A 13,718-nucleotide genomic window follows, 5' to 3' on the forward strand; every position below is an offset into this window, starting at 1 on the left:
CGAGAGCCCAGCGGAGGTCCCAGGCGAGGTCAGAACGGGCAAACAGGCGTCGTGAAATGGGACAGTCGACGCAAGTGACGCGAATGGATGTCGAAAGGTGCTCGCTTCGACAATGAAGGTTCGGGTTGCAGTATGGGCACGGGAAGGTGGCGAGCAGTGTTTTCCTCCATCACATCCTAAACGGGGGGGAGGGGGGTCCTGAACCTTGTCACGGGGGAGGGAGAGTAATTGTTGCAATGCTGGGAGAGCGGGAGCCAGCCAACCAATGATTCATTTGTGGGTGAAGAAGTTTCGATCGTGAAGCGGCCGTTTGGGGCTGGAGCACATCGACGTGTCCGGAGTGCCGGCGTTTCATGCTCCAAACAAGCTGACTGCTCCCGTCCCGGCTGCCAGCCGTGGCGCCGCCCGTTGGCCCACGAGAGATGTGAGTGGCCGAATTTCGGGGACGACTGCACAGAGCAGACGGATGCGATTAACTACTCTTATCCATTCTGTGTTGTTCCCAAACTAGAAATAATGAACAATTCCACCGAATGTCTTGGGCCAAACAACGCGGACCTTCAAACCCATTCAAAGAATGCAAACTGCAGCGCCAAACTAGACACTCATGGTGGGGACGGCATTCCAGCCTTAGGCATTTGCATCTCGGTTTTCTTGTGCCTCATCACCTTGGCCACGGTGGTGTCCAACGGATTTGTAATCGCCACTATCTACCAAACCAGGAAGCTCCATACTCCCGCCAATATCCTGATCGGGTCCCTGGCTGTCACTGATCTCATGGTCTCCCTCCTAGTGATGCCCATAAGTATTGTGTACACCGTCAGCGGGACCTGGAGCTTCGGACAAATTGTCTGCGATATCTGGCTGTCTTCGGACATCACTTGCTGCACCGCTTCAATCCTGCATTTGTGTGTGATCGCATTAGACAGGTATTGGGCCATCACCGACGCTGTGGAATACTCGAGCAGGAGGACCCCAGAAAGAGCCGCTGCTATGATCGTCACCGTCTGGGTCATCTCCATCTGTATTTCCATCCCACCCTTGTTCTGGAGACAAGCCAAGGCAGTCGGGTTAACTGACTGCATGGTCAACACCGATCAAATCTTCTACACCATCTATTCGACCTTCGGAGCCTTTTACATCCCCACCCTGCTGCTTATCGCTCTCTACGGGAGAATCTACTTGGAGGCACGATCCCGGATCCTGAGGCAAACACCTAAGAACACGGCCAAGAGGTTGACTACTGCTCAGCTGGTTGCCGACTCCCCGGGATCGTCCTCCCTTTCGGTCAACTCTCGAGCTAACGAGGCTTCCGATGAGACCGGAGGGTCTCCCGTTTATTTAAACCACGTCAAAATCAAAGTCTCTGACGCTCTTTTGGAGAGGAAACGGATCTTGGCGGCCCGGGAAAGGAAGGCGACGAAAACTTTGGGGATAATCTTAGGGGCGTTTATCGTGTGCTGGCTGCCTTTCTTTATCATTACACTGGTGATTCCCATGTGCAAGGAAGCTTGCTGGTTCCATCATGCTATCTTTGACATCTTTAATTGGCTGGGCTATCTCAATTCTCTCATCAATCCCATCATTTACACCATGTCCAACGACGATTTCAAGCAGGCATTCCAGAAACTAATCCGGTTTAGATGACTGTGAACCACCAGCTAGTCTCACAATTGTACAAGTAAGATCGCTAAAGTATCAAGTCTTTTCGTCCCTCTTTAAATGGACATGTACTGTATTGTTAAAGGCACCAAAAGATCGGGTTAGATGATAACTGCCCCCCAGTATCTTAGCAACCACGCCATATTTTTGGAACATTAACTTTCAAATATATACAATCATGTCGCATTGTCAGGGAATAAATGTATCTGTTCAGTTCACCTGTCAGTAAACAAGACTAATGCGCAATACCTGCTGTTGGTTTGCGTCTGTAGACCAATCAACGTGTCTTTGTCGTTGCATGCGGCGGCCTTTGTCCCATTTTCTGTATCTCATCCCCTTGGAACCTATTCATCATATATTGACGTTTGATGGTTTGACGTTGGTTTTCTTCGCCCGGAGAATTCATGTTTCAATTAATTCCTAAATCAGACTTTCGAAATCACATTTCTGGATCTGATCGTCGGCAGATAGGGTTAGATCCTTCGCCGAGTCGCGCCGTTCTAAACTGCATTTTAAATAGCTTTGGCCGACTTTGAGATTTTGCTTCTTCAAGGCTTAGCTTGCTTTTGAACCAAAGTTTTTGGTTATTTGAAAATGCAGTGTATAAATGCAAAGGGAATGAATGCTGTCGATTTGAGATACAAAAACACAGCATTGATTTGATCACAGCCGCTACAGTATTTGAGTGGCATTTTGAAAGTATATTTCATTTAAAAATTCAATGTCAGTATATGCCAAAATACAAAACCAGATTTGATGAATAACCTATCATTTCCGCAGATGGTTATCTGTGGTTTGGGTCTACGGGTTTGGCCCTGAAGATTCTGTTTGTCTTATTGTAGGTTAGTACTGGTAGCCCAAACAGTGGTTGTTTTAAGTGGTTTTTGATACATGAAAGGTGGGTATTGTCTAAACGATGTTTTCTGTTGATCGATTTGTAAGTAGTATTGAAAAAAATGCTGGGTATTTCATAAGAAAAGTTCTCAAGGTATGAACAAGAATAGTTGGAAGCAAGCACTGAAAAACTGCAGTGAAATGGCAGATGAGGCAAAGGATCTGTATGGGTTTTGTTGGTAAAAATATGCACTTAAGAGGAAGCTTACTTTCTTGTGAGCATTTTAATTCAGTCCATGCTTTGCAAACTTCTTGGGTTAAAAAAAATGGAGAAAATGTCAAATCAGCATCAATACAAAATCATTCTTGAATATATTATCTAACAGATAAGATACAGAGAGGCTCTGCGTGTAAGCAAGGACTGTGAAGCTACTTAATAAATGCTGAAAATGCAAACTTTAATTTTATTCATTATTGATCACCAATCTTTAGCATCATTGCACATGCTTGTTAGAGAAGAAATGAATTTAATTTGTCTTTAAAAAGTGCAGTCTTGTGGTGACTCCTGGCTGTTACCAGCCTCCAACAGTTTACAGTTAAATAAGAAAATCTGCAGATCCTGGTGTCAATTGTTATACACATATATGCATGATAAACTAGACTGGTCAAGCAGCATACATAGGAAGTAAAGGATAACCTACATTTAGGCCCTGAGCCCTTTGTCGGGTACATGTAGGCAAAAACAGACGCAACATTAAAAACTAAATTTTAAAAACCTTTGAAAATAATGTCTTCACTTGACATTCATATGATTATTGAATTGCAAGGACACAGATTTTGAGAGTAAGTTAGAATAAATAGGGGATACATTTGACATACCCCAAAATGGATGAAAGAATCATCCATTAAGCCTGCAATTTAAAAGTGGTTGTTCACTACAACAACTCCTGCAATTAGCCATAATGAATCACATTTCATTGGCTGCACTCATCAACAGGAGGGCTGAAGTTGTCAGTTGCTGGCTTAAAGTGATACCTTCCAGCCCTTAAAGAGCAGCTGCATTATGGCAGCTGGATGCTGTGTCCAGAATGCAGCCATGTAATGCATAGCAATGGGAGTAATGTGGGAAAAGTGAAAAAGGGTGGATGATAGACAACATACATAGTGGGCTGAAGGTCCTGTTTCCATGCAGTGTGCCTATGACTAATGGACTGCCATGGGAGAGCACAGGACAATGACTCGAGGTCTTGGTAGAAAAATGAAAAAGAGTGGAGGTGATCACACAGCAATACATGTGAAGAAGGCAACAGTAAAAAAAAGGAAAGATGGATTTAATGCTCAAGTATTCAGCTTCTGAAGACTGGAATGGAATGCCACATATGATCTATTGCTTTTGATTAGAGGCAATGAATACAACTTCAAATCCTTTCCAACAGGACTGTAAAATTCATCATTCACCCCCCCCCCCCACCACAACTTCCATTAATCAACACCCACTGCCTCCATTTAACCCATATTCACTGAAAGCAATATTCTACACCTCAATTAACATCCTGTCCTTTGGCATGTGTCAGTTGCATCAACCTTTGCAGAAATATCTGTCAAAATTCCTGATTACTGGCTTCTTACAATTTGCTCTGACTTGAATTAAACTCCACTCCTTCAGGGTACTCTAATGCTCAACAATATTTAGTACTGATTGTGAGTCCAGTGAGAATTATTTTCCCATTGGTAGTTCAACTTCAAGACTATTATTATCTGACTGTACAAATACAAGACAAAAGAGCATTTCTTTGGACTATAGTGCACACATGATACACAGCACATAAATATCACATATATACATAAAACACTGTAAAAATATTTCAGAATAATTTAATTGTTTCATTTGTAAGAAAATTGTGTACCGTGGGTCAATCACACAGTCTGCAGGAAGAAGCTATTCTCAGTCTGGGAGTCCTGACTTTGTTGCTTCTGTACCACCTGATGGTGGTGGGTCAAAAATCCTGTATGATGAATGATAGGAATGTTCAATAATTCTTTGATCCCTATTTAAGGCACACTCCCTGTAAATGTCGTCAATAAAGGAAAGGGAGACCCCAGTGATCCCGTCTGTTTTAATGATCTTTTGCATTGACTTCCAATCTGATGTTTAGCAGTTACCATGGCACACAATGTTGCAGCCGGATAGGACACTCTCAGTTGTGACCTGTAAAATGTTGTCAAGATAGGGGCCAATAGTCTTGGCCTCCTGAACCTCCTCAGGAAGTGTTGCCCCCCCCCCCTTCCTAACTAATGAGGAGGTGCTGTGGGTCTGGAAAGATTGTCCTTTATATGCACACCAAGAAACTTTGTGCTCTCCACTCTCCACAAGAGAACCATTGATGTGGAGGAGAGAATGATTGAACTTCATCCTCCAAAAATGTACAATTATCTCCTTTGTCTTGACCATGTTGAGACTCAGGTTGTTGTTCTTGCACCATTTGACAAACCTCCCAGCATCCTCTCTGTTAGCCGACTCAACATTGATACCAATGAGGCCATCAACTGTTGTATCATCCATATATTTGATTACTCTGTTTGAAATGAATTTAGCAGTGCAAGATTCTTTATCCCACATACATTCTAAATAGGCATAGTTGTAGATGGAATACCTTGGGCATCACCATTCACTATTCTCCTTGTTATAACTGAATTTTAATTATTTCTGGTGACAAAAGTATCAGGGTAATCATTGGTCTTGAGAAGTTTCTCTTTTATATTTATTACTCATTACCCTTTCCTCAAGTGCTGCACTTAGTCAATAACTGCATTGGCTCTGTCATTTTCAGCAGACTTTGACATCAAGGATACAGTAAGTATAACTGTCTGATCATCAAATCTGGTAATTATGAGAGAATTCGGTGGTAATCTCCCATTGGCTGAAATATCTCTGGCAGAAGAATGACCAAAAATCTCTCTAAAATTGTAAGGCGAAGGAGAGAGAAAGAAAAATAAGGAGAGAGAGAGAGAGATGAATTATGAATGAGGAGATGGAGAGAGAGAGAGAAATGGAGAGAAGCAAGAGAAGGTGATAGGAGAAATTGTGTGTGTATATGCTTGAGAGAGATAGAACGTAGAACATTAGAGCACATTACAGGTCCTTCAGCTCACCTATTTATGCCTGCACAACAATCCTAATTCTCCCCAACCTCATACCCATAACCCTCTATTTTTCTGACATCTATGTTCTTATCTAGTTTTTTTTTAAAATGTGGCCTTCGTACCAGCCCCCACCACCAACCCTGGCAATGCATTCCAGGTATCCACCACTCTGTGTATAAACTTACCTCCAACATCTGCCCTGAACTTCACTCCAATCACCTTAATCTGATGTCCTCTGGTATTTGCTCTTGTCACCCCAGGAAAAAGGTGCTGGCTGTCCACCCTATCTATGCCCCTCATCATCTCAAATACCTCTATTCAGTCACCTCTCATCCTTCATTGCTCCAAAGAGAAAAGGCCTAGGTCTGTCAAGTCAACATCCTCTGCACCCTCTTCAAAGCTCCCACATCCTTCCTGCAATGAGGTGACCAAAACTGAGCAGAATATCCAAATGTGGTCCAACCAAAGTTTTGTAGAGCTTCAACATTACCTCACGGTTCTTGAACTTATTCTTCCAACTAATGAAGACCAGCATAGTTTGCCCACTACTGATACAAGACTCACTGGTTTATAATTCCCAGGATTATCCCTTGAACCTTTCTTAAACAAGGAAGTTACATTTGCCATTCTTCAATTCACTGGTACCTCTCCTATGGTCAGGGAGGATGTAAAGGTCACAGTCGCTATCACAGCAATATATTCCCTCACTTCTGTAATATTCTGGGATATATCATGTCTGGTCCTAAGGATTTATCTATCTGAATATTTCTAGGAAGATCCATCACTTCCTCTTTCTTAACCTCGACATACTCTAAACCTCACATTCACCAAGGACCCTCTCTCTGGTGAACACTGAAGCAAAGTATTTATTTAGGATCTCTCCTACCTCCTCTGCCTCAAGAACATAGAACATTACTGGTCATTTGTCCCACATTGTTGTGCCGACCCATATATACCAACTAAAAATCTCTATAACCTTCCGACCTCATAAATGCCCCTATTGTTCCAGCCTCTACTACCAAGGCAAGGCATTTCAGACACCCACAACTTTCTGTGTTAAAAAGCCTACCTCTAATGTCTCCCGTAAACTTTCCTCCCTTCATATTTTTACAAATTCCTTCTGGTATTTGCCCTGGGGAAAAAAGATGCTGACTGTCTATCTTATCTATGCCTCTCTTAACCTTATAGACATGTCTTAAGTCACCTCTCATCCTTTCTGCTCCAAGGAGAAAAGCACTGACTCTGCTAACCTTGCCTCATAAGACATATTTTCCAATCCAGACAACATCCTGGTAAATTCCCCATGGACTCAGATGCTCGATGATAGATAACGTTGTCAATGCGAAGGTAATAAAATGCCTGTTTGACAGCGGTAGTACTGAGAGCTTTGCACACCCGAATGTGGTCCATACGCGGAAACTCAAAGTCTACCCAGCGAACTTCACTATCGTTTTCACATCCCAAGACCGCACCATCATGGCACTAGAGTGCTGCTCAGTGAACTTGACAGTGTGGGGGGGAGGGGGAGTTTCAATCAAGGGTTCAGGCTCCTGGTCTCGCCCCGGCTCTGTGCCCTGGTTATCCTGGGACTAGACTTCCAGTGTCTCCTCCACAGCCTCACCCTTACCTTCAGTGGCCTACTCCCCCACTCACCATCCACAGCACAAAGTCCAGCGACTGCACCTAGTCCACCTGCAGGCTCTCCACCCTATGGGTGCCCCCTCCATCCCTCTTCAACTACCTGATGCCAGACTGTAAGCCTATAGTGGCCAAGAGCAGGCACTACCTTGGAGATGACAAGACCTTTATCAAGGGCGAAGTGAGATGACTTCTGGTAGAAGGAGTTATAGAGCCCAGAGGCAGCCCCTGGAGAGCCCAGATCCTTGTCGTAAAAGGGGACAGAAAACTGAGGATGGTCATTGACTATCAACCAGTACACTCAGCTGGACGCTTAGCCACTTCCCCGCATTGCCGACATGGTCATCGAGGTAGCCCAGTACAGGGTTTTCTCCGCGATTGACCTGAAGTCAGCCTACTATCAACTCCTCATCCATGTCCGAGATAAAACTTATACTACCTTGAGGCAGACAGGCACCTCTACCAGTTCCACCAGGTCCCGTTTGGGGTCACAAATGGAGTCTCCATGTTTCAGCAAGAGATGGACCACGTGGTAGACAGACACAATCTAAGAGCGACATTCCTGTACTGGGACAATGTCACCATCTGCAGCCACAACCAGCAGGAGCATGATGCCAGCTTGGAGAGATTACTCTGGACGGCAGAGGCACTGAACCTTATCTACATTAGGGAGAAGTGCGTATTCAGTACGACCCACCTCACCATCCTGGGTTTCATTGTGGAACATGGTGTCATCAGTCCCAACCCCAAATGCACATGCCACCTAATGGAACTGTCCCTCCCCCACACACTCAAGGCCTTCCGCAAATGCCTAGGGCTCTTCTCTTACTACTCCCAGTGGATCTCCCGCTTCTCAGATAAGGTCCACCCCCTGGCCCAAGCCACCACTTTTTCCCTCTGCTGCGTTGGTCTGCATCTGACAGGACATCACCAATGGCACAATGCATGCCATGGGTAAGACCACCCCATTCCAGATGGAGTGCGGTGCCACCCTCAATTAAGGGGCAGACCAGTGGCCTTTTCTCGCGGACCCTCCACAGTTCAGAGTTTGGACACTCCGCCATCAAATAGGAGGCCCAGGAGATCATGGAAGCAGTCCGCCACTACCTGTCAGGCAGAAAGTTCACCCTTCTCACCAACCAACGCATGGTGGCATTCACGTTCAGCACCATCCACAGAGAAAAGATCAAAAACGACAAGATCTTGTGCTGGAAGTGTCGAGCTGGCCACTTTCAGCTACGACATCCAGTATAGGCCGGGGAAGCTCAAAGAATCCCCCAATGCCCTGTCCCGGACATGCACCAGTGCACAGTCCAAACAGCTTCAGGCGCTGCATGACACCCTTTGCCACCCAGGTATCACGTCCCTGTAGCACTTCATTTATTTCCGGAACCTCCCCTTAACCATCCAAGACGACCGAACCATGACTGAGTCCTGGAGGGTCTGTGGTGAGTGCAAACCACGCTTCTTCCACCCACCTCAAGCCCATGTAGTGAAGATCACTCAGCCCTTTGAACGACTCAGCATTGATTTCAAAGGACCCATTGCCTTCCACGAATAAGAACATCTATTTCCTCTTGGTCATAGACGAATACTCCCATTTTCCCTTGCCCTGACACCTCCATCGCCTCCATTACAAAGGCACTGGCGCAGATCTTCCCCATGTTCAGATACCCAGCATTCATCCACAGCGACCGAGGGTCCAGCTTCATGAGTGAGGAGCTGCACCAGTACCTGACTGTGCGAGGCATCATGGCTAGTCGCATGACCAGCTACAACCCCAGGGGCAATGGGCAGATGGAACATGAAAACAGGGTAATTCTCCTGGCCCTGAGGTTGAAAGGCTGGTCCATCAACTATTAGCAAGAGGCCCTCCCCAAGGCACTCCACGCCAGACGGTCACTCTTGTGCATGGCTACCAGTCAGACCCCTCACAAACACCTTTCCTCCTTTCCCAGGAAATCAGTGACTGGTGTCTCCCTGCCAGTGCAGCTGATGTCTCCAGGACCAGTACTCCTCCACAAACACGAGGACCCACAAATGCGACCCCCTGGTCGAGACGGTGAACCTCTTCCATTCAAACCCAAATTATGCCTACGTCAGAATCCCCAATGGACCTGAGGACACCATCTTGACCAGGGACCTGGCACCAGCAGGGGCTCAGCACTCTCACCCCAGTTACCCCTGGCCCATCCAGGATCCACCAGAAGCTGACACCCTCTATCTGCCTCTCCCCGCAGACCCACTCCACACCTACATCCCCATTCTGCTAGACACTATCCTACCTAAATTACTGACCGTCTCGGCCACCCCAGGCCCAGCCGACCCTTGTTCAGGATCCAGTCCTGTGAGGTCCCAGGGGCACAGACGACTGCCGGACTTCCTGAACTTGTAGATACTACTTGGTACCAAGAACACTGCCTACCCCCACCCCCTCCCCACCCCACCTGGACTAATTTTAAGAAGGGGTTGAATGTGGTGATACAACCACTACACTGGCCGCACTCCTACCAGCCTACTTCAGGGGGCAACCACTGTAACTGCAGGTAGGCAAACTCAGGAGGCTGGCCCCACCTGCCGGCTGTCAATCACTGGCCTGTATAAAGACTCGACCCGGCCCCTTCGGAGAGCCCAACATGTGAAGATACTGAGGCTGCTGTACAGTCTATGGACTTTGTGTCATAATTATTCGCAAGGCAGAGCTCACAGAAGGAGAGAGAGATTAAAAGACTAAAACAGGGAAACTGAGAGAAAGAGGGAGAGGCAGTTAAATATAGAGGAGAAAAACATGGGTTTTTTTTAAAACTTTATTTAAAGGTTTTATCACAGGAATAAAAAGAAAGATTACATTTAAAGAAAAGATATAAAATAAAGTAATATAATTACAATACAACATTAATAACCTAACTTAATTCAATCTAACCCCCCCTACATATACAACAACTAAAAATCTATATATATAAAAAAAAACCTACCCTTCCCCTCCCCCAAAATAAAGAGTGAAGAATTAGTAAAATTAATAATATTATGTATTAAAAAAAATCACACACAAAAAAAAAGAAAATATGACAAATAAAAATAATTAAAAAAAGATTTACCAGATCTAAAAACGTGGGTTAAAAAAGAGAATGGAGGTGGGGTTAAGGAAGAATGAGAGAGGCCGAGTTATGGAGTCAGTCATAAATTCGTGCAGAGTGGAAACAGGCCTTTGGCCTAGTTTGCCCACTTACAGTAGTCCCACCTGCCTGTGTTTGGACCATATCCCTCCAAACCCATCCTATCTATGTTTCTGCCCAATGGAGATAGAAACGGGAAAGGAAAGAGAGAGAGAGAGAGAGGGAGAGAGAGAGAAAATAAAGGAGGGAGATGGAGGAAGAGGAGGCTAAACAGAAGAAGGGTTGGGAGAAGGAAGGTAGGCTCCAATAGAGCAGCCATTTTGAGAAGAGCTGCATTGAAGTGTGGGCTTGGTGTACACAGGGCTTTGTTGAGGAGGATGAGCAGCATTAAAGCAAGGTAAGGTTCTTCCTTTTTCTAAAGTCCACCAGTTTATGTCGGTGGGTGGAGGTGTAGGAGACCAGGGTCTGGTGTCCCTGACAACTACGTCTGCACTAAGGTGTGTCTTGCTGTGGCTCCAGTCAGCTCTCCGGATGGTTGGAGCAGCAGTTGGACTCATACTGAAGAGCACACATGAGGCGGAGAGAGTTATAGGTTGGAGAGGTAATGCAGGAGTATTCTGTGTCTTTCCCCCTCTTGGCTGATCATCACCCTCTCTCCAACACCCCAATGTTTCAAAGACTAATCGAGGATCCAAACCAACCATCACACAGGATCTTTGACCCACTACCATCAGGAAGGAGGTACAGGACCATCAAGTTCAAGGCTGCCAACTGGGAAATAACATCTTCCCACAGGCTGTGAGATGGATAAATGGCATCCGATATCTGCATAAATCAAAGCAAAATATTTATAATATTTTTATGTATGTATATGATTATTATGTGCTGCATAATGTGTGGATACTGTGGTCCAGATAAATGTTGTTTCGTCTGTAAGATCATAAAATGTAGGACCAGAAAGAGGCTATTCAGCCCATTGAGTCTGCCTGACATTCAATCATGAGTTGATCCATTTTCCCACTCTGCCCCACAACCTGGCCTTCTCTCCACAATGTTTGATGCCCAGGCAAAACAAAAACCTATCTATCTCTGCCTTTAATACATCCAAAGACCTGGGCTCCATAACCACCTGTGGCAACAAATTACACAGATTTACTACCATCTGGTTGAAGAAATTTCTATGCATCTCTCTTCTAAACAGAATCCCTTTAATCTTGAAGTTGTCCCCTCTTGTCCTAGACCTAGACTTTCCCATCATGGGAAACAATCTTTCCACATCTACTCTGTCCATTCAAAATATTTCAATGAGATTCCCTCCTCAACCTCCTAAATTCCAACAAATGTAAGCCAAGAGCCTTCAAACACATGATAATCCTTTCATTCCAGAAGTCATCCTAGTGAATCTCCTTTGAACCCTCTTCAACATCAGCACATCCTTTTTTAAATGAGGAGCCCAAAACTGCTTACAGGACTCTAGGTGAGGTCTCGCCTGTGCCTTATAGAGCCCCAGTGTCACTTCCCTGCTCTTATACTCTATTCCTCTTGAATAGAAACTTTAGGCTTCCTTCTAATCAGCCAATGATCTACCTTTGCTAGCTGTTTCTTGTTACAGCATGGAATCTAATCTTATTAAGTAGCCTCATGTGTCTTCTTTGGCTTGGCTTCGCGGACGAAGATTTATGGAGGGGGTAAAAAGTCCACGTCAGCTGCAGGCTCGTTTGTGGCTGACCAGTCCGATGCGGGACAGGCAGACACGATTGCAGCGGTTGCAAGGGAAAATTGGTTGGTTGGGGTTGGGTGTTGGGTTTTTCCTCCTTTGCCTTTTGTCAGTGAGGTGGGCTCATGTGTGGCACCTTGTCAAATGCCTTTTGAAAACCCAAATGCACAACATCCACTGCATCACCCTTATCCAGTCTGCTTGTCACCTCCTCAAAGAATTTCAATAGATTTGTCAGGCATGATTTTCCCTTGGGGAATCCTTGCTGTATTTGATCTATTGTCATGTGTCTCCAAGTACTCTGTAACCTCATTCTTTACAATCGATTCCAATATCTTCTGAACCACTGATGTCAGGCTAAAGGGTCTATAATTTCCTTTCTGCTGCCTTCAACCCCTTCTTGAATAGTGAGGAGACATTTACAGTTTTCCAGTCCTCCGGGTCCATGCCAAAATCTGTTGATTCCTGAAGATCATTAATAATGGCTCCACAATCTTTACCGCTGCCTCTTTCAGGACCCAAGGATGCAATCCATCTGGTCCGGTTGACTTATCCACCCTTAGACCATTCAGTTTTCTGAACACCTTCTCCCTTGAAATAGTAACTGCACTCACTTGCCTTCCCTGATATCCTTCAACATCTGGCACACTGCTGATGTCTTCTACAGTGAAGAGTGATGCAAAATACTTATTTATCTTCTCTGCCATCTCCTTGTCTCCCATTATTATCTCACCAGCATTATTTTCTAGTGGCCCTGTATCTACTCTCATTTCTCTTTTATTCTTATACTTGAATAAGCTTTTTGTATCTTCTTTGATATTATTTACTGCCCTACTTCATCTTTTTCCTCATTATGAGTTTTTTAGTTACCTTCTGTAAGTTTTTTAAAACTTTCCAATCCTTTATCTTTCCACTAATTGTTTCTACCTTGCATGCCCTCTCTTTTGCTTTGACACTGGCTTTGCCTTCCCTTGTCAGCCACAGTGGTGATATTTTTCTATTTAAATATTTCCTCTTTTTTTGATGGGTATTTATCCTGCACCTTCCCATTTCTTGCAGAAGCTCCATCCAATGCAGCTCTGCCAGCTTCCCAACTCCTACTTCCTTCAGCCAGTTCCTCTCTCATGCCACTGTAATTCCCTTTACTCCACTGAAATACTGATGTCTGGCTTTAGTTTTTCCTTGTTAAATCTCAAATTGAACTCAATCATATTGTGATCACTTCCCCTTAATGGTTCCTTTACTCTCAGCTCTCTAATCACCTGAGGGTTATTACACAACCCCAATGCAGTACAGCTGATCCCCTACTAGATTCATCACAAGCTGTTCTAAAAAACCATGTTATAAGCATCTACAAATTCTCTCTCCCAAGATCTAGTCCCAACCTTGTTTTTTTTAATCTACTTGCATATTCAAATCCCCCATAGCTACCATAACACTGCCCTTCTGACACATCTTTTCTATTTGCTGTTGCAATTTGTTGTCCACGTCCCAGCTACTGTTTGGAGGTCTCTATAGAACAGCCAACAGTGTCCACTTGTGCATGTACAGTCAGTTGATAATAAACTTTAAGTTAAACTTGAAAAGGTTAAGCTTATTGGATACTG

At 44.7% G+C, this 13,718-nt stretch overlaps 1 protein-coding gene across 1 annotated transcript; it reads left to right on the forward strand.

Annotated features, from left to right (window-relative positions):
• Positions 1 to 247: 247 nt before the first annotated feature.
• Positions 248 to 1,654, forward strand: LOC138760860 (5-hydroxytryptamine receptor 1D-like). Its single transcript, XM_069932072.1, has one exon. It carries the CDS (start codon positions 517 to 519, stop codon positions 1,645 to 1,647), a length of 1,131 nt encoding a protein of 376 aa, XP_069788173.1. The 5' UTR covers positions 248 to 516; the 3' UTR covers positions 1,648 to 1,654.
• Positions 1,655 to 13,718: the final 12,064 nt, after the last annotated feature.

The sequence above is a fragment of the Narcine bancroftii genome, chromosome 4 (genome assembly GCF_036971445.1).
Source record: "Narcine bancroftii isolate sNarBan1 chromosome 4, sNarBan1.hap1, whole genome shotgun sequence".
Classification (NCBI taxonomy): Eukaryota; Metazoa; Chordata; class Chondrichthyes; order Torpediniformes; family Narcinidae; genus Narcine; species Narcine bancroftii.

Excerpts from the sequence above, each read along its gene's own strand:
- LOC138760860 (XM_069932072.1), top strand. The coding sequence starts at position 517 with ATGAACAATTCCACCGAATGTCTTGGGCCAAACAACGCGGACCTTCAA.